The 21,149-nt window shown below is 33.5% G+C and overlaps 1 protein-coding gene and 1 non-coding gene across 2 annotated transcripts in view; both read right to left on the bottom strand.

Moving 5' to 3' along the window:
* Positions 1 to 2,253: 2,253 nt before the first annotated feature.
* PCDH15 (protocadherin related 15) overlaps positions 2,254 to 21,149 on the bottom strand; it is a 954,225-nt gene continuing 935,329 nt past the window's right edge. Inside the window, exons 34-36 of the mRNA XM_070611305.1 lie at positions 19,024 to 19,029; positions 4,252 to 4,360; positions 2,254 to 3,223 (exon numbers count right to left, since the gene is read on the bottom strand). Of these exons, the coding sequence (XP_070467406.1) occupies positions 2,360 to 3,223; positions 4,252 to 4,360; positions 19,024 to 19,029 (979 nt within the window). The 3' untranslated portion in view covers positions 2,254 to 2,359. The remainder of the gene's footprint in view (positions 3,224 to 4,251; positions 4,361 to 19,023; positions 19,030 to 21,149) is intronic.
* Positions 7,017 to 7,154, bottom strand: LOC139078619 (U4 spliceosomal RNA). The gene has a single exon (XR_011531638.1). It is a non-coding gene; the product is annotated as a U4 spliceosomal RNA (small nuclear RNA).

Consider the following 21,149-nt stretch of genomic DNA (forward strand, 5'->3'; position numbering starts at 1 on the left):
TTAATCAACAAAATATAAAGGATTACTTAGTAAACTATTTCTTGTTTATTAAAATGAAAAAATTTCAACATCCAACAAAACAGTTAAATGTTTAAATGTGTTATTTAGTGAATTGAGAGTCTGTCCAAAAAGATTTTTGGGAAGGACAATTTGTTGATACAAATATGAGTGCAAATTTGCTTCTTTTTAAACTTTAAAGCATGTTGTTCAAAGATTTAACTTGTGTGCATGATATAAATTCCATACATTGTTTTCTCAGTGACAATAAAAAGCTCAGTTTATTAAAAACTGACGTAAAAATTAAAATAACTTTTTAAAAAATCGGTCACAGTTTTGTCATTGGTATATGGAGGTTGTTCCAGGGCCCCATCCAAAGCTCCTCCTCATCCGACTGCGTGTGGTCACCATGGAATTCCAGAGTCTCCTTGATGTTCTTACTGTCAGCCATGGACTCCTGTTCAACTGTGCTTTTCAGTCTGTTCTCCATTGACTTCACTGCTGTACTGTCAGTCCCCACAGGGCAAGGGGCAAATGTCACCAGAGTTGGTCTTGTGTTCATTTTCTCAGTAGAAAATGGCCCCTTCGATAACGTGTTCAGGGGAACATTCTCTTCATGTGTCACTGCCAACTTGTCTAGTTTCTTAAAGTGCCTCCCCAGTCGAACAGGGGAAGTAACTTTTAAGTTATCAGTGAGGCAGGCACGACGGGTTCTCACCACAGAACCATTCTGTGCAATATATATATTGCCATTGATATTGCTGTGGATGTTAGGATTGTGAAGACGGTATCTCTGACATTCAGGAGCACTGTCTTCTCCAGTTGAGCTAGTTTCATACTCTCGATCAACAACTAACTTGATCATTCTTTTTCTTGCCCACTGTCAAAATAAAAATAACAATAGGTGAGTCATTATCAAAGGAATTAAAAGGGCAAAGATTACACTGCTTGCGAAATTCAAAACCTTTGATAGAAAGCCATCAAAGGTAAATAACTCAAGAGTGGAAGAGGGAAGCAACTCTTTATTAACGTCAGTTTATTTTCCACCAATTCTTCATTGATTTTAGACCTCAATATCTTCTGGAGAAAGGGTTGCTGAGTTAAGAAGGAGACATTTCAGAAAGTACTTGTATTCTTTTAGATCAAATTACTGCTCTACATGAAAAAAAAAAGCATATTATTTATATTTAACCAAGGATCTGACCCATTGTTTCACAGTTGTTGCACTCTTCAGGAAAGTTAAGGAATGTCCAGCATTAGCACATTCTGTTCATACTAATATTTCCATTCCCAATATTTTAAAGATATTTTTAAGCCCACATTATTCTAATTCCTAAATAATCCTCCATTGTTAACGAACCTTTCTGTGTAATTTAATGCATTTTTTACTTGAAATATTCTGGTTTTCTAGGTCATCCCACTTGGATATATGTCAACTTATAAAAACATCTTCCCATCCTGCATAATTTATTTAGTAGTACAGAAAGTTGAAAACTCATTATTGTTAACTTTCCTTTAGTAAGCAACTGGAACACAATGGACATTTTCACAAAGTTATTTTTCGTTTATCAATGCACGTCAGAAATGGCAAAGAGAAGAGGTCAAACACTTCTAAGTTATTTTAAAAATAATATTACATTTTAGAGATATGTGAACTACCACTGCATTGTAGTAAGTAAACCATGCTTTTTGATTTCCAGATACATATTTCAAAATTATTATGTTTACTTACCCAGAAGAATATTTTATAACTCTTACAGTTCAATTTTTTTCTAAATTCACTTGAACTCATATCCAAAATAGAAAATAAAGGTATAATTTTTAATTTTGAAAAATGTATTTCATTTAACCCTTAAGATTTGAGAGTGCCAGCTACAAACTGCTTGAACATGTTCATGATATTTTTGCTAATACCTTTGCCAGCTGAAATGTACATATATGCAAAAGTAGACTTTTAGAGATCTCATTTGTTGCAGCTTGTCCTAAGGATGTATTTTGTAAAGATGATATAAAAACCACATATAAATTCATATAGTCTATTCTAATAGGCAGGGCATCATGGATAATACATAATGCCACACTGCATTAAAAAATCCCACCAGAAAATATTAAATATTGATTAACTGATTGCATGTCTTCTAAATTACTAATATAGGAAAGACTAGTCAGTTTTACCCTAACATATTCTAATATACAAATTCATTTAGATAGCATATATATTCACTTTTCTGGCATGCTCCTAATCTTAGATCAAAATCAGGATCAATTTCCTCCCCTTCAAGTGTCATTTCATAGAGCACACAGAAGGCACTGCACACAGGAGCACTCGTCACAGCAAAACCCCCACCTACTGTGATCTCTTTTAAAGTGCTGTGTTGTAACCTTCCGAGCTTGCTCTTGGAGACTTCTTGTGCTTGGCATTCTTGCTTGTGTCATACTCTGGTACCCGAAAGCCCCATGGACCTCCAGACTGACTTTCACTACTACTGCTACTACTGCCTGATTCTGACTCTTCCTCACTTTCTACACTCCTTTCCACTGAAGCTGATTCTGCACTGCCCTCCTCAGTGATGTCTGGAGATTCCAGGTCTCTTGGTTCTTCCACGGGAGCCAGCTCACTTGCCTCTCCTTCTGCTGGGTGTTCTTCTTCTTCATCCACCTGCGGTTCTTCTTCTGGTTCTTCAGGTGGCTCTTCTTTTCTCCCTTTGACTTCTTTGACCTCTTCAGCGACGGGCCTTCTTCTTGCAAGAAAAATGTTTTTCCTTGCCTTTTCTCCTTCTGACTCTGTGGATTCAGATTCTTCCGATTCAGGGGTAGAACTTTCTTCCTCCTCAGAGGGTGTCTCTGACTCAGACTCCTCTTCCGTCGTCTCAGACTCGCTGAACTCAGATTCTTCTTCACTGTATTCAGTATAGTCGCTTGAGGATTCCTCCTCTGATTCCACAGTGCTTTCTGTAGCTTCATCTTGGTCCAGAGTTAGTTTCAAATAATCTTTATCTTCTTCCTCGAGGCGTCTTTGCCACTCTTCCCCCTCAAGGTCAATGACGCCTCTTCTATCAGCTAGGCCTCTAACTTTCTTAAAAATCATGGGGAATATTCTGGCTCTCTTCCATGTTGTGTACGTAGGCTCGGCTGCTGGTGGCTTTTCAATAGTGACAACTACTTCTTCCTCCTCACTAGGCTCTCTAATTTCAACTTTTGGTTTTTTAATTTTCTTTGCCTTTTCCTGAAAATCATGAAAATGCAATTGAAGTGTCAGCTGAGAGATGGTTATGATGTGACCTTGTCCCACATAAGTTAAGCATGAATGAAACTGTGGGATCACAGCTTCATGCAAGTTATATGACCAGTTTCAGAGAACCCATCTGTTCTCTGCTGTTTAGAGCAGTGGTCTAACATACAGACAGAAGGTGATTAAGGTAGTGAATTATTTTATTTGGGTTTGTACTTTATAACACCAAAACCCAATGCTTTCTCATATTTTTCTTATTCAAAATTTATTTTGTATCTTAGATCAAAGGAGAAAGAAATAATCACTACTTCTTCCCTTTCTGAGTCCCATTTCTCAACTTTGATTAATAGTTTTATGTATTTTTTTAACAATATTTTAAATAATCAGGGAATTATGATAGCTTATCTGAATAGCTTATGTGAAATTTGACTATTTTCTTAATTTTGAACAGGGTAAAGCTACAGTGACATTTACTTGAGTTTTGTTTTTGGATAAATGTTCAAAGCAAATATTGCAGGCAAAGTAAAAGAATTTGATATAAATGACTCATGCTAATTTAAACATAAATGACAAAATTTCATTAAAAATATTAGTGGTAATATTTCATTTTTCTGTAGATAATTGAAAGATGGAGACTATAGTTTTTCACGAGTTTTAGGTATGCTAGACAATATGGAAACAAAAGTAACTGTTGTTTTCCAAAATACTTTTTAATATTTTTGATTATATTATTATCTTTATGGAGTAAAATGTAGGATTTTTAAAAATATCAATTTTATTGTGGCTTTATTGCAGGTGTTTGACATTTTATAGAAGAAAATAAATTAAAATTATATAAAAGTTAATTTTCTTCTATAGACAAGGCAATAAAATGGTCTACATTATCAAATTTCTATGGGAAATAAATTCTAAGTGAATAAGATTTCTGTTTTTTGAAGTATTTTGTAGCCTTCTATTCAAATAGGGCTAAAAAATTATATTCTTGGAATACTCAGCTTACATAAGAAAATTACAGTAATTACCTCTTCCTCTTCATATTCCTCCTCAGCTTCACCAAGCACCTCACCATATTCCTCGTGTCCAGCTGGTGGTAACAGACGACGGCGACTTCCATACTGAGGCATTTCATACCTGTAACAGAAACTTACAACTGTAAAAACTCTTTCGTGTGGTCCTTGTAACCACGACTGATTTCTGTTTTCTTCTTTTTCTTCATCATTCAATCAACAGATATTTATACAGCACCTATTGGGCTCCCTGTAAACTAGCTACAAAACCACAGGGTAAGAGCTACAACCTGATGACCAATGATTTTTGCCATAATGGTACCCTGGAATAACAATAAAAAGAGTCCAGTTATTACAGATTTAAGTTTTTGGAGAGACTAGAGTGAAAAGAAAGGCATATTGTTACTTAATTGAAGAATTTAGAGTACAAAATAGGTTCTTTCTAAAATTTTAATAGCTTATTCAGAACATAAAGTCTCTATCTTTATAGGAAAGACCTGCTTTGAATATGATCTGTAATGCTCTTACATTCCTCTACTGTATTTTTAGAAAGCAGTTAACTTATGTGTGTAGAAGTGACTTTTGAAATGCTTATTACTGGATTCTAAAGTATATTTTCTTAATTTCTCTTGGGCAAATCAGAAGGCTGACTGGTTAGATAAAATGTTGAACATCTCATGGGAAAGAAATGGCGAATTCAGGAATTGAGCAAATATGTTTGACTCTTGTTTCTCATTTAAATAATTTTGAGTAATTTTTACTGCATTTTTAGAATTGTAGTCAATATCAATATAGAACATCAAAGTAGAACTCAATATAGAAAAATGGTTAAAACTTGATTGACACTGAAATTAGGTACATAATTCATTTTCAAAGATGAAACTGATGAAATGACATTTATAAAACAAATGCTAGTAATAATATCATTTAATAACTCTTTATTTCATTAAAATATCAAGATACTGAATAAAAAATCTAAAGATGTACCCATGCTCATAACTGTAATAATCTTGTCCATATTCCTGGCCAGGATCAATTCCAGACTCCATGGATAACTCCTATTGTTCAAAAAGAGAAACCGCATTTGAAAGAAATTCTTATCACATTTCAGCTCAAAGTCATATTTCCAGACCTAGAATTCGATGACTCTCAAGACACTCCTGCCAAAATAACTTTAATTACAAATGTTAGCTGAACATATTCAAATTTTTTTTTTTTTGGCTGTAACTATTTTGCAAGAAATAAATTTACATTATTAGAACTGAGGGAGTCGCAAAAGTAAATTTTTTCTAATGGTAAATCTGTTAAAGATTACAGATGAGCATATTACTTGTTCTCGGATAACTTTTAAAACTATCAATAGGCAGTTAATATTTCACTCTATTCTAGCATACTATTAACAGACTTTAGCCCTGAGGCTAAAATTATAACATTACTTTCAACCTTGTTTCATCTTCCTGAAAAACAGTTTTCTAATACCCAGAGCACTTCTGTTCATCAAAACTACTCTTATGAAAGGATCTGATAACAATCATTTATCCTAATAAAAATTATGTTATGTTATGTGATATATCCCAAGGATGTTTACATTTTAAACATACTGCTAATTCTCGATTTAATTTTTTTTTTTTTAAAAAAGAAATTTGTCAGAACAGGGGTGCTTTCAAGGTTTACAGTTCTAAATTCTAGACAATAGTGATTTTTGTCATTCTACTCATAGAAGGATGTTTTTCCTTAAGCATACATAGGAAACTGGTTTTTAAATAACTATTAAATTTAATTTCATTATTTTTCTCTTTTTAATTTTATTTTAACATTTAAGTAGGCTGAACTGCAAAGGTTAACCAAATTAATTTGGCTTGAAGTAAGAAAAGGGAAGGAGGAAAAATATAGATATCCACAGGAAAATGGTTATCTATTTCTAAGATCATCTATTATTTATAAGAATTAGTTTTGTTGATCCAGGTACAGTAACGAGTCAGAAAAACAATGTCCTTAGGGGGCTCAAATGTATCATTTAAAAAGTGTGCAAGTTCACAGTCTGCATGGCAGATAAGGACAAAGACCCTCACTTGTGCTTTGACTGGCAAAAATCATTTTAAAAAACTTGAATTACCATAGTTGCCAAAATCCTAGTCAGAAAATGTTATCAAAAGTCTGGATTTTGATTTGAAAAATAAAAAGATAGCAAGACTGGGCTCGTATTTTTCCATGTCATGAACTTAGTTGGTGGTACTACTCCTCAGAGTAATCATATTTTCTCCTGGGTATTACTGTGTCCTCAACCACGTTGTTTTCCATCTATTCTCATAGTCATCATAGCATCTCCCATCTGCTCTTTTTTTACATCTAATAAACTCTATTCATTTACATGACTTCCCTCGATATTTCTTTAAATTTGCAATCCCTCTACTCTGCTAACGCACTATCTGATGACCTTGCAGTTTGGCATGCTTTGGCAGGGACATGGAGCCACTGGAACTCTCACACACTTCTGGAGAGATAATAAATCAGCAAACTCGTTGGAAAATTTTTGGCAGTAATACTAAAGTCAAATATATACATATCCTTTCACAGAAATTCAATACAGTGGAGTTTATATGCCCAACATAAATGTGCACAATTGTGCACCAAATTGTGTACATCATTTGTAGCCAAAAACTGGAACCAAGGAAAAGTCCCTGAGATAAACACACTACTACATCATACAACAACAGAAATGAATCTGTCAAACAGAAAGATGAGCAAAAAAAGTCAGGGACAAATGAAACATCTGATTCTATATTATTCTATTTATACAAACTTCAAAAACACACAAACTAATATGTGTGTTAGAATCCAGGTTTAAAGTTTTCAGTTCACAATAATTGTGCCTTGGATAAACCTCATTGGCTCCAATATTGCCACTGTGCAACAAATGCCTAAATTTAGAAAGAAGCAGTCCTGTCATTTGTGACAGCATGGTTGGAACTTGAAGGTATTACGCTAAGCGAAACAAGTCAGACGGAGAAAGACAAATACTGCATGGTATCACTTACAATGGAATCGAAAAAATATAAAAATAAAAAGTCAAACATAGAAACACAGAGTAGATAAAAATGGTTTTCAGGGGCTGGGAGAAATAGGGAGAGGTCAGAAAAAGGGTAAAAACTTTAGCTATAAGATGAGTAAGGCCTGAGGATCTAATGTATAACATGGTGACTACAGTTAATAACACAGTATTATATAGTTGAAATCTCCTAAGAAAGTAAAACTTAAATGTTTTCACCAAAAAAACATGAATATGTGAGGTGATAGGTGTTCTAATTAGACGAGGGGAATCTTTCACAATGTATATGTCTATCAAACTTGCCACAATGCACACTTTAAATATCTTACAATTTTATTTATTAATTATACCTCAATAAAGCTGAAATTGAAAAATATATATATATTGCATTAAATATGTATCTGGGGGGAAAAAAGGAAGACACGTGAGTGGTTAGGAAAAGGAGAAATAATATCTGAGTGTTGACGTGAAGGGCTTCTGGAGAGCTAGCAAGGCAAGTGCCCTTTAAAAATTCACCCAGCTGCACAGAATGATTTATACACATTAATGTCTGTAGTTTTATTTCAACAAAAAATGTTTATTATAGGAAAGGGGGTGGGAACTGAGGTCAAGAGACCAATAAGAAATTGGGACAAAGATAAAGTCTAAATTTAAGTTATTCAAACTAAATACCTTAATGTAATTATACTGGTTTAAATGAAGCAAATAGATCTCAGAACCAATACTTTTAAACTGCTTGGCCAATGCATGTTTAATCTAATGCATACAGGGACTGAGAAAAGGCTGCCAAATGATTTTGAAGTTGAAATGTAAATGTCCATCAACAGAAGAATGGATAAAGAAAATGTGGTACATACATACAATGGAATATTATACAGCCTTAAACAAGAAAGAAGTCCTGCCATATGCCACAACATGGATGAACCTTGAGAAGATTATGCTAAGTGAAATAAGCCAGCCACAGAAGGACATATCATGTTGCATGATTCTACTTACACGAAGCATCTAAAATAATCAATCCCATAGAAGCAGAAAGTAGAATGATGGTTGCCAGGAGATGGAGAGAGGGGGAAGCAAGATGAAAAATTTCTAGAGACCTGCTGTGCAGCATTGTGCTTAGAGTTCACAATACTGTACTACACACTTAAAAATTTGTTAAGAGGAAAGATTTCAAGTTATATGTTCTCACAACAGTTAAAAACAAAAATGGTTTTGAAATTGAATTCTAATAACTTTTAGCAATAATAAAAAACGAATATTTATGGAAACACAATGCAACCTAGTGGATTTCAGAGTTTAAAAGTTAGAATCAAATAATTTTCTTTATAGACATATTCTTTTTTCATAAAGGCAGGACAAAGTTCAGCTCTTGTGAACTACAATATGTATCTGGCATTAGATGACTTAAAAATCATAAGAAAAGGATAGAAGCAACTGGAAAGGAACCAGTAAACTTGATGCTTAACTCAGTCAGTCATGTTGCGGTCTGAGTTGGGCAGGGAGAGGTAGGAGCTAGTAGAAGGGAATAATCTGAAGGGTCCCACTTGGATTCTCATACCACCCACTACTGAAGGGCAGGGAATCATCCTTTCAGGAAAAAAAAAAAAAAAATTGTTTTTGAGGAAGGATGTGATAACCGTTAAGATCCCTGAGTCGGCCTGAACGGATAGTATGGGCCAGCTGGCCCTTTTTGCTGCCCCAGGCAGTCCCTTGTTGCCCTTAGCAGGTGAATCCTAGATTTAGAAAATCATGCTAAGTAACATCCTAAAAAGTGATTTTATGGGCAGATCAAACATTTAATGTTATTTTCAAAATCCATTGTCCCCAACCACACAGAGAAGACATAGAATTAATTTAGTATCTTATTGACCAAAGCATAAATATTTATATTGATGCAAACCAAACCAACAATGACTACCATTTACCTAATTTCTTTTTATTACATTCCACTTGCTGAGCTAGGAGCTGATAGGTTTAATATTACTGCCAACATTCCACAGAGGATGAAATTGATGCTCAGCAGGCTGCGTGTTTTGACTAAGGGTTTGCATCTAGGAATTGGCATTTGGACTTTTGAGTTATCTGATTCAATAGTCTATGGAGATGTCTCCATGGAAATTTTTGCTAAAAATTTACAAAAGTTGAATATTCCTGCCACTCAACCTCCAGATTTTAGGAAATAAATTCTAACCACAAAATGCCTCTCTTTAGCAAAGTTAAGATTCTGTGGTTAAGAAAGAGGAATAATTTTTTGTAAGTGGAGCTTGTAAAATAATAAATTTGTCAAAGGAAAAAGACATTTAAAGTTAACATTACTTTTTAAATTTTTAAATTTAGGCAGTATATAAACATGATAAGTGCAAATGAAATGCAGTCATTATATAACTCTGAATATCTTTTTCTCATTGCAGAAGAAAATGTCATGGACATTTGAAATAGACACATGCCCAAAGCCAGTATTTTGAATCACATGAAATGATTAAATAGCCCAATTTCTACTTTTTGTTATTTGAGCACTGATGTCAGCATCCTTTCTTCAAACTTTTCCTAATCTAAATCTGATCTCAGGAACAGTTCTGATGAATCTAGGTTCATTAAGACAAGTGACTGATCAGGTTCACGGACTGATTTATTCAAGGATATCCTATTTTTAACAGGAGCAAAGTTCTTATTTGTCTCATTCCCAGAGAGTGAAGCTAAAAATTTGGAATTTTAGCCACCAGCAAACAGTAGGGAAGAGATTTGCATGCCTGTTTATTTATTTAGTTTAGTTTAAAATCCCTTTTCTCTCTCGTAAAATTATGCCATGTTGGCCGCCACCCACTCTGCTACACGTAAGATGAACTTTAAAGTCACACGAGTTATTGTGAAGACTCAGGTTAAAAAGAGAAAGGAAATTGATACCTCTGGTTTAAGAAGAGAAGGTCTCAGTAGTTGTTGTTGCTGCCAAAGGAAATTAAAATAGAAAAAGATTTAGAAAATAATTCAGGTGGAAAAAAGTAGATCATGATTGAAAAGAGAGAAAAAAAGGCGACTGGTTAAAACTGGTTACTTTGAGATTATGACTTATTATTCATGTGATAGCTACCAACAGCTTTAAATAATATTTTGACTAATTATTTACATTGAAACCTAAAATATTAAAGAATTAATCTGTTTTAATTGCATCATTGTTTTAATTAACATCAAAGTTAACCTTAATAAATAAAAATCTATAAATAATTTTTTGGATTAAGCTTCATAATGCAAAGAGTCATTTATGGTTCTAAAAGCACCGTAAGTGTCACACAATTCTCTATAACAAGTTTAACCTTGTTTTATATTATCCCTCTTTTTTTCTCCCCAATCACATCAAATGTAATCAGGTTCGTTAGGAAGAACGGGTGAGCGCACAAAATAATGATACAGTTGTAACATATTCGTCATATTTAAGACTTCCTCCTCATTTTTCTTTTTATCAAAATGTGGATTGCTTGCACTAAAGAATTAAGCGTGTTTTCAGAAACTTTTTTTGTATTTAAGGAAATTGTTCTTCCTCAGATTTTACAGGCATCAGTGCCCACTTCACCCATATTTATCTTCAGGAAACAGTCTCTATTGGTCTCTTTCATGATAAGTTATTTTAACCAGATGGAAACAAGATACACAACTCAAATTTTAGGTTATCAACTCTTTGGGGGGCAAGTAGTTACATAACACAAATGAAAAAGTAAGCATTGGGAAGGTTGACAGAGAAGTTCTAGAAGATAATCCCACCAATGAACCAACTGTTTGAAATGGCCAGCAGAACAACTATTTGACCAAAGGGATAGATTTTCCATGACACAGCTGTTAATAAGTTAATCTAGTTAAGGTATTCATTTGAAGGGGGGGAAAGTTGAAGTTAGAGATATTCTGATTCACTCTGTTAGCTATTATAATTACTGCTGAAAACCAGTTATTTTTAAAGGCATTCATCTTGATTTCCAAATAATTTGGGACTTAACGCGTTGTAAACTATCAGCCAATTAGGTCATATTCTTATTTCATTCTCTTGACTGAGAAGCTGTATGCTAAACTGTACTAGCTTCTCAGCGACTTCATGGATGACACCACTTACAATATGGCTAGCCCAATATGTTGGCCGGGATGCCCAATATGTTGACTGAAAGTCAAATTAACACAATAAAAAAACCAAAGCTTTCTAGTGGTCCAACTTTTTTTTTAACTCTTTAATGTTGTCTTAAGCTCTAATATGAGGTAAGATCCCTGGACTGATAAAAAAGTATAAAAGTTAAGTAATCTTACAGTTTCTAAATTGGGTTTATAGCCTTAGAAAAATAAATTTGGGAGAATGTCACAACATTGAGTAACAGTAATTCAGGAAAAATAAGTTTATCCTTGAAAAGGTAGATCCTTTGTTCACCTGTTGCATAACAGACTTCACACCCCCAAACAAAGAAGCAAGAAATAGGAAAGAAAATAAATAGCATAGCACACGTATAAGATCTTTTGAAATAAAGGAAAATACCTTAGTTTTGAAAAAATGTAAATCAGTCCTGCCTATAATGCAAATATTTTCCTAGTAAGCTTGACATAACATAACACCATAAAGCCCTTACCTCGGATGCATAACCTCTCCTGCAAGGCAGAAATGAAGAAATCAATATTAAACATCTTGGATTTTCAGCGTCAATAAAATTATAGATAAAGGTGTTTAAAGAAATCTGAGAAAAACTGAGAAGGTCATTTTTACCAAAAGTTGTCTCAGTGAGAAATATACTTTGTGGCAGTACTAAGACAGGAGAATCAAGGTTTCATGCCTGCATTACTAAAAATAATGGTCACCCCAACACTCATTCCATATGAACCCCAAACCATACAAATCTATTTTATCTCAATGGTATGTAATAAAATGCTTTGATTATGTTATGATCAATTGGGACAAAAAATATTCTATATCATCTCTGCCCTACACAAGTCTTGATACATATAACATACTCATTTTGGGAAAATATGTGTTACATACGTGAAAAACATATCGGCACAGGGAAAAAATTCTCTCCACGACTAGAAGATATTCTTCCAAACGTTTGTAAGGCCTTTTTTCAGTTTGTGTCAATTTATTTTAAAAATAATGAATGCAAAATTTTGATTAGCTTTTAAGGGTCAATAACATTATTAGACACGAAGTGAAAATGCTTTTAGATATACAACAGGCAAACATTCAATATTATATCAAGATTGAAAAAGCACATGGACTACAAGTTGGTGAAACATTTGACTGTACTTGAGAGGGAAAAAAGTATAGAATGTTTTCAACGTTGAATGTCACTAATTATGAAGACCTTTTATTTATTATTCATTAAAAAATTGACCTAAAGTATTAAAACTGTGGTGTGGATCATGCTATACGAAATTAATGGACATCTGTGACGAAGATTTATTGTGAAGAGTTACATATACTTTCACACTCCAACCAAACAATCTTGGTGGAAAATTTCTTTAAAAAATTACAAGGCCTTCTCAAGATAAGTCTACTTATCTGCAAGCATCTTAAGTGGTTAAGGCATTGTTGATGGAAACGGTTGGTAATAACGGTAATGTAATGCATACTTAATCTTATCTGCAATTTATTACTTGAAATGGTTCTGTGGTGAGTTTTTCAGAGTTCTTATATGGTTCTGTCAATAGTTATGGGAATGATAATTCTTCTAGAGTATTTAGAAATGTAGACATTTTTAACTTTCACTTAATGTATCCTACAGAGATAAAGTAGAGAAAGCTCATATTCAGGTTTTAATAATGACAATTGAGTCACACACATAACATAAAATGTCCAACTGAAGTTAGATTTTAATTTCTTGGGTATTTAAACTGCCTCTTTTCATTAGCAATATTTTACAAAAATGTGGAAAATAAAATATCAACAGATGCACTATACTGTTTCCATTAACTTTTTGTTATTTGTTTTCGGTTTTTTTCTGTTTTAGCTCAAAGGCAAAAAGTGACTTTGAAGAGGTACACAGCAGAGTCAACATGTATAATTATCCATGTGCTTTCAATTAACATGACTTTCTGTTAGTCCTTATCAAAGCAGTCATATAATGATGTATATTTTACATAATTTATATCCAAGATGTAAAAATTATTTATTTTATACCATTTGTATGTATCACAGTTTACTTTTAAAAATAAGGAAAATGAATGGTAACCCGTTTACGTCTTTTAAGAAAGTATCTAATAACTTCTTATGCATTAATTGGAACCTAATAAATGCAGAAGAAAAAAAGGTGTTCCTTTTCTAGAGGCCAGATGCCAGGTTGTAGGGTCTTAGGGGTTGAGGGGAGGAATAATATTTTGGCTTGTGTACTCAAAGAATATTTGCAGGTCTCATATAGAAGATACTCAAGTTGACTTTTATGATGATGCTGGGAATCTCTAAATATAATGTGTCAGTAAAAGACTAGATTAAATATAAAACATGGGTATGGATATTTCATTTTAAAAGTTTAAAATGCACATAAAGTGTTGGGGTTACACAAATATTATAAAAATGTTATAGAAAAGGGCAGTGTAACAATTAGTAAGGCTATAGGTATCTACACAAAATTGTTGTTTGGATTTCTTATAACATTTCTTTGGTAATTATTTAGAGATTTCATTTTCAAGAAATTCTAAGGAATTATCAGGGAATTTCTTTCACATTTCGAAGAAGTTGATAGAAAGTAGCTTAAAAAAAACACACACTCATATTAGAGGCTTACACAATTGTCAATAATACCTTGTCAGAGTCCGTCAAATAGCACAAGTTCTCATGCATATGACCAGAAGCCAACAAAAACTCCAAATGAAGTTTTTCAGTGAAAGAGAGAAAAAAATCACATTCAAGAACCCCAAGAAAGAAATGACTCTTGATTTGGATGAAAAGACTCTAAAGTGGAGGAGCCAATGACAATAATTAAATTTACACATTGCTTTTTTATCTGATATTGCTAATTAGGGACACCAGACCAAATTCTTGAAGAAATGTCACATAATTTAAGAGCTGAACTAAACCTTTGAAATGATCTGTTGAAGTCCCCTGAGCCTTTATTAATATGCCTAGAATAGTAATTATCAAGCAAGACTTTTGCCTATATTTTGGAATTGTGCTTTTTTCTGTGCAGACATATCTTCTAAAATATTAAAACTGCAGAGCAAAAGAAATATGTAAAATTGTATTCAAAGTGAAGATTTCCAGTAAATAAAAATTATTCCATGTGTTAGATGGGAAAAGCAAAGTAATTACTTGGCGGTTAAGTGTAGCTTTCATTAAGAAGCTAGGAAGATAAGAGTCAGCTTAGCTGATGCCTTTGAGAATTTAAAAAGTTGAGCTCTAAGATACAGAACAATTACAACAATAGAAATTGCCTCCTAGAATACAAATTTTTATCTTCTTTGCCTGAAATAAAGAGTAAAGGTGTATATAAAACTGGTGACAGTTCACCAAATATATTCTTTCTTGATTTTTACCAAAGTTTTTATATTTCATTTATATACTAATGGCTAAATTTGGATGATTTATTCATAGTAATTAAAAATAACTAGGAATGAAGTCAGTAATGCACTTTTCTAAAATTTTAATGGACAAGTATTTTATATTACAGAAAATATTCATAATTTTCATCAAATGAAATAGCAGTAACTGAATTCATATGAGATAAACATTTGTAAACATTTACTTAACCTTCTTTTGATGAAACTGATTAGATTTCTTTTATTAAACTGGAGATGAATATTTTCTTGGAAGGATAATTGAATGATAAAATTATAATTAAGGAGATGATACAGTAATGTGGACAAGCAAAACTAAACAGCACTTTCGACATCTTTGGGAAGAATGAAATTTCTTATGAAAGTCAACAACTCAAGATTTATTTTCATTAGAAAGAAGGGAAGGGAAAGCACAATGGGAAAAAATAGATTAAAACAGCAATTGAAAAAAGTCAAAGATTTATCAAATGTATAAGCATACTAGTAAGATAAAAGCAAGCCAGAGTAAAGGATGTTCTGTAAGAAAACAGATAAATACATCTCATAGCACCTGGGGTTTATTTTGGAATCATCTTGTCTGTCATCTCCTACATTTCTAGACACATAACATTTTACTTTATGGTACTTCTTCTGATCAAATACATAGGCATCAAGGAAATAACAGAACCTATGATATTATTTTTAGCTTATTTGTAACAGTTTGCTTTTTTCCTGGAACACTCATATAAAACTATGATCAAAAAGTTAATGTAAAAGTTACTGCATTAACATGAGAAATAAATCATTGGTTTAAACTGGATGTCTAACTTTCATGCCCATATATTCCCAGAAAAATAGATTGAAATTACTTACTTTTTAAATAAATGTAGACAAATAATGCTACTTCGTAGTTAAGAAAATTAAGGTAAATCTATAATATGAGTTAGTAATGATGAAGTTAATAATCTTTTAAATTAAAAATGAGGAAAAAACAGTATTGCATTGAGTTTCGGGTAAAAGAATGGAATCTTCTTCAATGTTCGAATTTGCCTTCACGTGAAGACTACAGTTAACAAAAGAATTGTTCAGTTAAAAGAGGAAAAGCAACATTAAAGTGAAGTAGATTGACTGTGAGACTGTTTTTCAATTCCCTCGACAATATTGTGCAAATTCTCCTGGTTTTGCTTAGATGCCATTTCCATATTTGTTACCTCTGAAGGGCAACTGGTTTGAAGTTTTGAGATGTGCGTTGGTGGATAGTTTTTTTCTATTCGACTGTACATGTTAGCTACGGACTTTTCAAGTTCTGCTAAATTTTTAATATGCCTGAGGATGCCTTTCGGTTCTCTTTGAGGATCGGCATTACACGCTGTTGTTGGTGGTGATAACCCTATCACAGAGGACTTCATTTCCTCGGCTGGTATTACGTTGACAGTGGATTTAACAGCTGGCACACAAACACACTTAGTGGATGGAACTGAAGTTGAAGGAGGTAGTGGAGAAGGAAAAGGAGGAGGTGGTGGAGGAAGAGAGGGAAGTGAAGGTAGAAGAAGTAGAGGAGGAGAAGAAGTAGGGGGAGGAGAAGGGGGAAATGAGAGCGGGAGAAGTGGAGGGGGAGGAGGAGGAATAGGAGGAGGAGAAGGAGGACAGGAAAGAGCAAAAGGAGTAAAGACAAGAGGAGGAGCAGGAGGAGGAGGAGGAGGAGAGATGTTTGGTGGATGGGGAAGATTTTCGAAAACGTTCCTTTTGGTTTCACCAGTCAGCGTACAAGTGGCTGTCTCTCCCCTAAAGAGTGGAGAATTTAAGATGCAAGGCATTGAAGGAGAAAGTTCCAAGGAACAGTCAGCAGGAGAAATGACGTTAGGTTCTGATTTGAGTTCCACACTTCTTGAAACAGTTGGCAAAGTAGAAAATGAGGAGTGAGACCAAGGAGAGGAAAATGAAGAGTCTGAAGACAGAGATTTCAGCTGTTCTGTTCCCGGTATAATCAGTGATTCACCTTGCCTTATTTCCTCTTTCTCGGTCAAATTTATATCTTCATCTGTAAGCACGGGATTACTGCTACCTCTTCTGTTTGGATAGGTTCCACTGCTTTCATTTTCAGCTCTCTGCCTGTCGTTTCGTTGTTGCTCCAGATCTATGGTTTCTGGTCTATTGGGAAGTTCCCAAAGTCGTCTCCTAGGTAAGCAGACTGGCTGATTCCACATCCTCTGAACCTTTTCTCTTGGGCCCCTCAAAGACTCATTCGTGGCTTGTGTTTTGGGTAAAGGTGAGTCTACAAAATCCGTCTTTAGTGAAAAGTCTGAATTTGTTGATCTTTCATCTATATTTTCCTTATAAAGGGTATTGTGAGTACTTAAGGCGTCCTCATCAGATATCAATGTGAGTTTTCTTGCAGACGTGGGTTGGTTATTCTTAAGTGATCCATCTATGAGAGCCTGCTTGTGAGCCTCAATAGTATTGGAAGAAAAGGGCATCACAACGTGCTGATGTTTCCTGTCTTCCGAGACTGACTTATTTCCCCTGCTTTGTTGGAAATGGTAGAGAAGGAAAAGACTTGAAAGAAAAGAAGATAATGAAATGTAAGGAAACAGGCCGTGACATAGCTTTCAAGAGAAAGATGTTTTCATGGCTCTCATTACTACTTCAAAATATAAAAGGCCAAATAATACTAATCTATCAAAGCAAGACATTACTTTCATGCCCCTGTTCTCAAAAACGCAGGGCAGGAAAAGCTTGAAAGCTGTGAGTAGCATGAGAAATTTTCATTTTTTAAAAAATGTGTCAATCTGTACACTGATTTTTTTTCAGTTAGTTTGATACAGCGAAGTATCCATGACCACACATGGCACTTCCCTTAAGTATAAATCACTATTCTCCAAATTGTGCCAGCATTTTGGCTAATGGATTCATATCCTTTGCATTGGTTGAGGATGCTCAGAGCTGACTGTTTTGGGGAAAGGATCCTTAGCTGTATCTGATTCAGTAGCTGTCCACTATCTCTCATCTCAGTAACTCTGTCCTGGAGCTAAAAGTACTCTCCTAACTGAGCTAAAGCTTGCAAGAGAATACAGAAAGAGCTTCTCTATTCTCCAGATTAAGAGAATTAAAGCCCCCAACGACAGACGGGAGAATTTCTCTCCTAGAGTTTAAAATCACAATTGAGAAATTGAATTTCTGCTAGAATCTTGACAGAGATAATTTTCTTCTATTTCAATTTTATGCCTAATCAGTTTTAAAATATTATAAATATTACAAAGAGGAAGAGGGGCTGTTGGTGTTTCTTTTGAACGTGATCTGGATCAAATTATAGTCAAGACTCACTTTAGTGAAAAGGTGTATGTTAATATCACATAGTTGTGATATCCTTGAAAGATTTGCTCATACGTGGACACTGAGTCATAGTGGCTGTGAGTCATAAATAAAACAGATTAAGGCAAAGAGCACAAATAAGTGCTTCTAATGAAAGCATTGGGACCTCTCCCCCAGAAACGTTGGGGGACTTGTGGTTTTGAATAGTCTCTCATTAGACTTTGCTCTCAAGCTCAAACAGAATAACAGATTTATTATTATTATTGCTTAATATTTACCCACAGAGCATGAAATAAAAGAGAAATATGTTGAATAAAAATTTAACAGCCACATTGAAAAGTTAGGAATGACCAGGGAGGCAAGAAAACAATACATAAAGCCAAAGTTGTTATTGTGTCATTTTGGCAAAGATGTAAACTGCACGAGAGAATTCTCACAGGGCAACCTAGGGTATCAGGACCACCTGAGTAATTCAGAAAGTGCAGGCCGTTTGGATTAAACGGACAGCAAACACTTACTTTTCCTGATCTTGAAAAGTCATTTTTTTTAAAACAAGCTTGACATTATATAGCAGTTGTTTTTGTGTAGATCTGTTCTTGGTTTAATTTGTCTTGGAAAGAATTATCTATATAATGATACCACATCCCTTTTGACTGAAATATATCTATAAATATTTTTAACAAATTAAAAAGAAGTTCGAAACGCCTCTTGGTAGGCACAGGTGCTCTCACTGCGAACATTTGTTTAAACTCACGCGATTTCAAGATATCAAAAGAGAATGAAGTGTGGAAGATATAACCTTCTTTTTAAAAGGAAATGACTCCAAAATAAAAGATGAAGAGTATCGTATACAGAGTAAAAAAGCACTTAATCTATGCTATTGCATCTTTCGTTTCTAATGCCCTTGTATTAGAATGATATTATTTACTTACTTATGCCTACGTATCCACAGGTGAGAAAGAGAAAACATGTGATAGAAAAAAAAAGTTTTAACTATAGTTAATTTGAGATGATTATGAAAATACTAACAGGAAGTCTCTTTAAACACTTAATATGTATATCCAAAAAAGAAAATTCATGTTTTTATATTTTCTTTGTATTTATTCATAAGAATAATATATAATGTTTTAGATTAAATCATATGACATTTATTTGGTTGTCTTACCACATAAAATTATACTTACCTATCTATTTCCTATACATAGGTAAAATTCACCTCTATTAAACAGGGATAATTTCAATCCCAAAACAGAAATTTTAAATGAGATTCTAAGAATTGCTTCTACGTCTTAACAGAAAAATTGGTTCACACTGATTTATAAAGAAGATGTAAGTATCGTTTGGAAGAAAGAAAGTAAATATACAAGTACTATGATGATTATTACAGAGAATTGTTAAGTTCACATGAAGTAAATAATTATTTCATGAAGCTTAATTTTCAAAATAACCTTTGATTTTTTTTTAATTTTAAAAAACATTTGACAACAATTTATTTGGAGCTAGTTCATTTTCTAGTAACTTACAATTAGAATCCCTGTAAAAAGGTTTTGAATAGATTAAGTTAAACATTTGCTAAAGATAAGTAAATGTGTAGAACTTAAAATACTTCAATAAACACATATTAGAATTCCAAAACCTCGACCAAGTCTACCACGATATTTCAAAATATAAATAGTCCTTAAGTGTTGCTATTTGAAAATTATCAGCATCAGACTACACTGATTCCAGATGATTTTGCAGTATACTTGCTTTTGTTAAAGAAAATGAATATATAGCCCTCACTAATTTCATGAAAAACACACAACTTTACATATAAATCTTTTTTAGTTTATACACATTTTTGCTGGAAAGCGGTGGTTAACATAATCAGTGAGAATCAAATGATATTGGCTCAATTCCTACATTCACCAAGAATTCAAAAAAACACCATCATTTTCAACTTATAAAAAAATGAAAACAAGCTATATTTAAAACATGAATGCTGTATTATATTATTATTTTAGAAATAGAATGTCAAGCAGTAAGTTCAATTTTAGCATTAAAATATATAACATTAAAATCAGTTTTAACATTTTTAAAACTATTCTTAACATAACCTGGTATAATAGTATTAATATAGCAAATAATATTGATAAATACGTTTAAAACCAGTTTTCCTATTAAAAGGTAAATTTCATAATTTTTGAGGCTTGCTTTATTCCTACTAGTAAATGCTACAAGTGTAACACATTAGAACAATGTGTTTTAGTCCCTCGACTCCACCAAATTCCAGTTAATAAAAGGTTTACTGAATTTAAGTTAGTCATATTCAAAATTTTATAATATCCTTGGTTGTTTTACTTGTTTTTTTTTAAAGATTGGCACCTGAGCTAACAACTGTTGCCAATCTTCTTTTCTTTTTCTGCGTTTTTCTCCCCAAATCCCCCCAGCACACAGTTGTATATTTTTAGTTGTGGGTCCTCCTAGTTGTGGCATGTGGGACGCCACCTCAACATGGCCTGATGAGCGATGCCATGTCTGCACAGGATCCTAACTGGCACAACCCTGGGCCATCGAAGTGGAGCGCCTGAACTTAATTAACCGCTCACCACAGGCCAGCCCCAACACTTTATATCCAGAAATAGTTACTCTTGAATCTTAAAAATATACACAAGTTAAATATCTCCAAAAGGAATCAGATTTTGAGGGCAGCATCATAGACACAGCTGTGAAGTCTTTTAATAATAATTTAAAAGTCTCTTTCAAACATGATGATTTAATGTTGCTTAGAGATTCCAAATAGTATCAGAGAAATACTAAGCCATCACAGCAGTCTCTTTTGAGGTGAGTATAACGAAAAGAACATTCTCTAAGTGGCTGGGTAGTTAACATTTAATTCTTTATTTTCATTCAGATTTTAATTACTCTTTTGTGACATCCTAAAATAATATCTTAAGACAGTCTATGATTTTGGACCATGAATTGGTTTTTGATTGCCAAGTAGGAGTTGGCTTTTGATACCAAATCAGGAATTACTATTTCATGATTGTGCTTTGTTCTCCTCATTTCCTGGAGGAAA

Source organism: Equus przewalskii, chromosome 1 (assembly GCF_037783145.1).
Source record: "Equus przewalskii isolate Varuska chromosome 1, EquPr2, whole genome shotgun sequence".
Taxonomy (NCBI): Eukaryota; Metazoa; Chordata; class Mammalia; order Perissodactyla; family Equidae; genus Equus; species Equus przewalskii.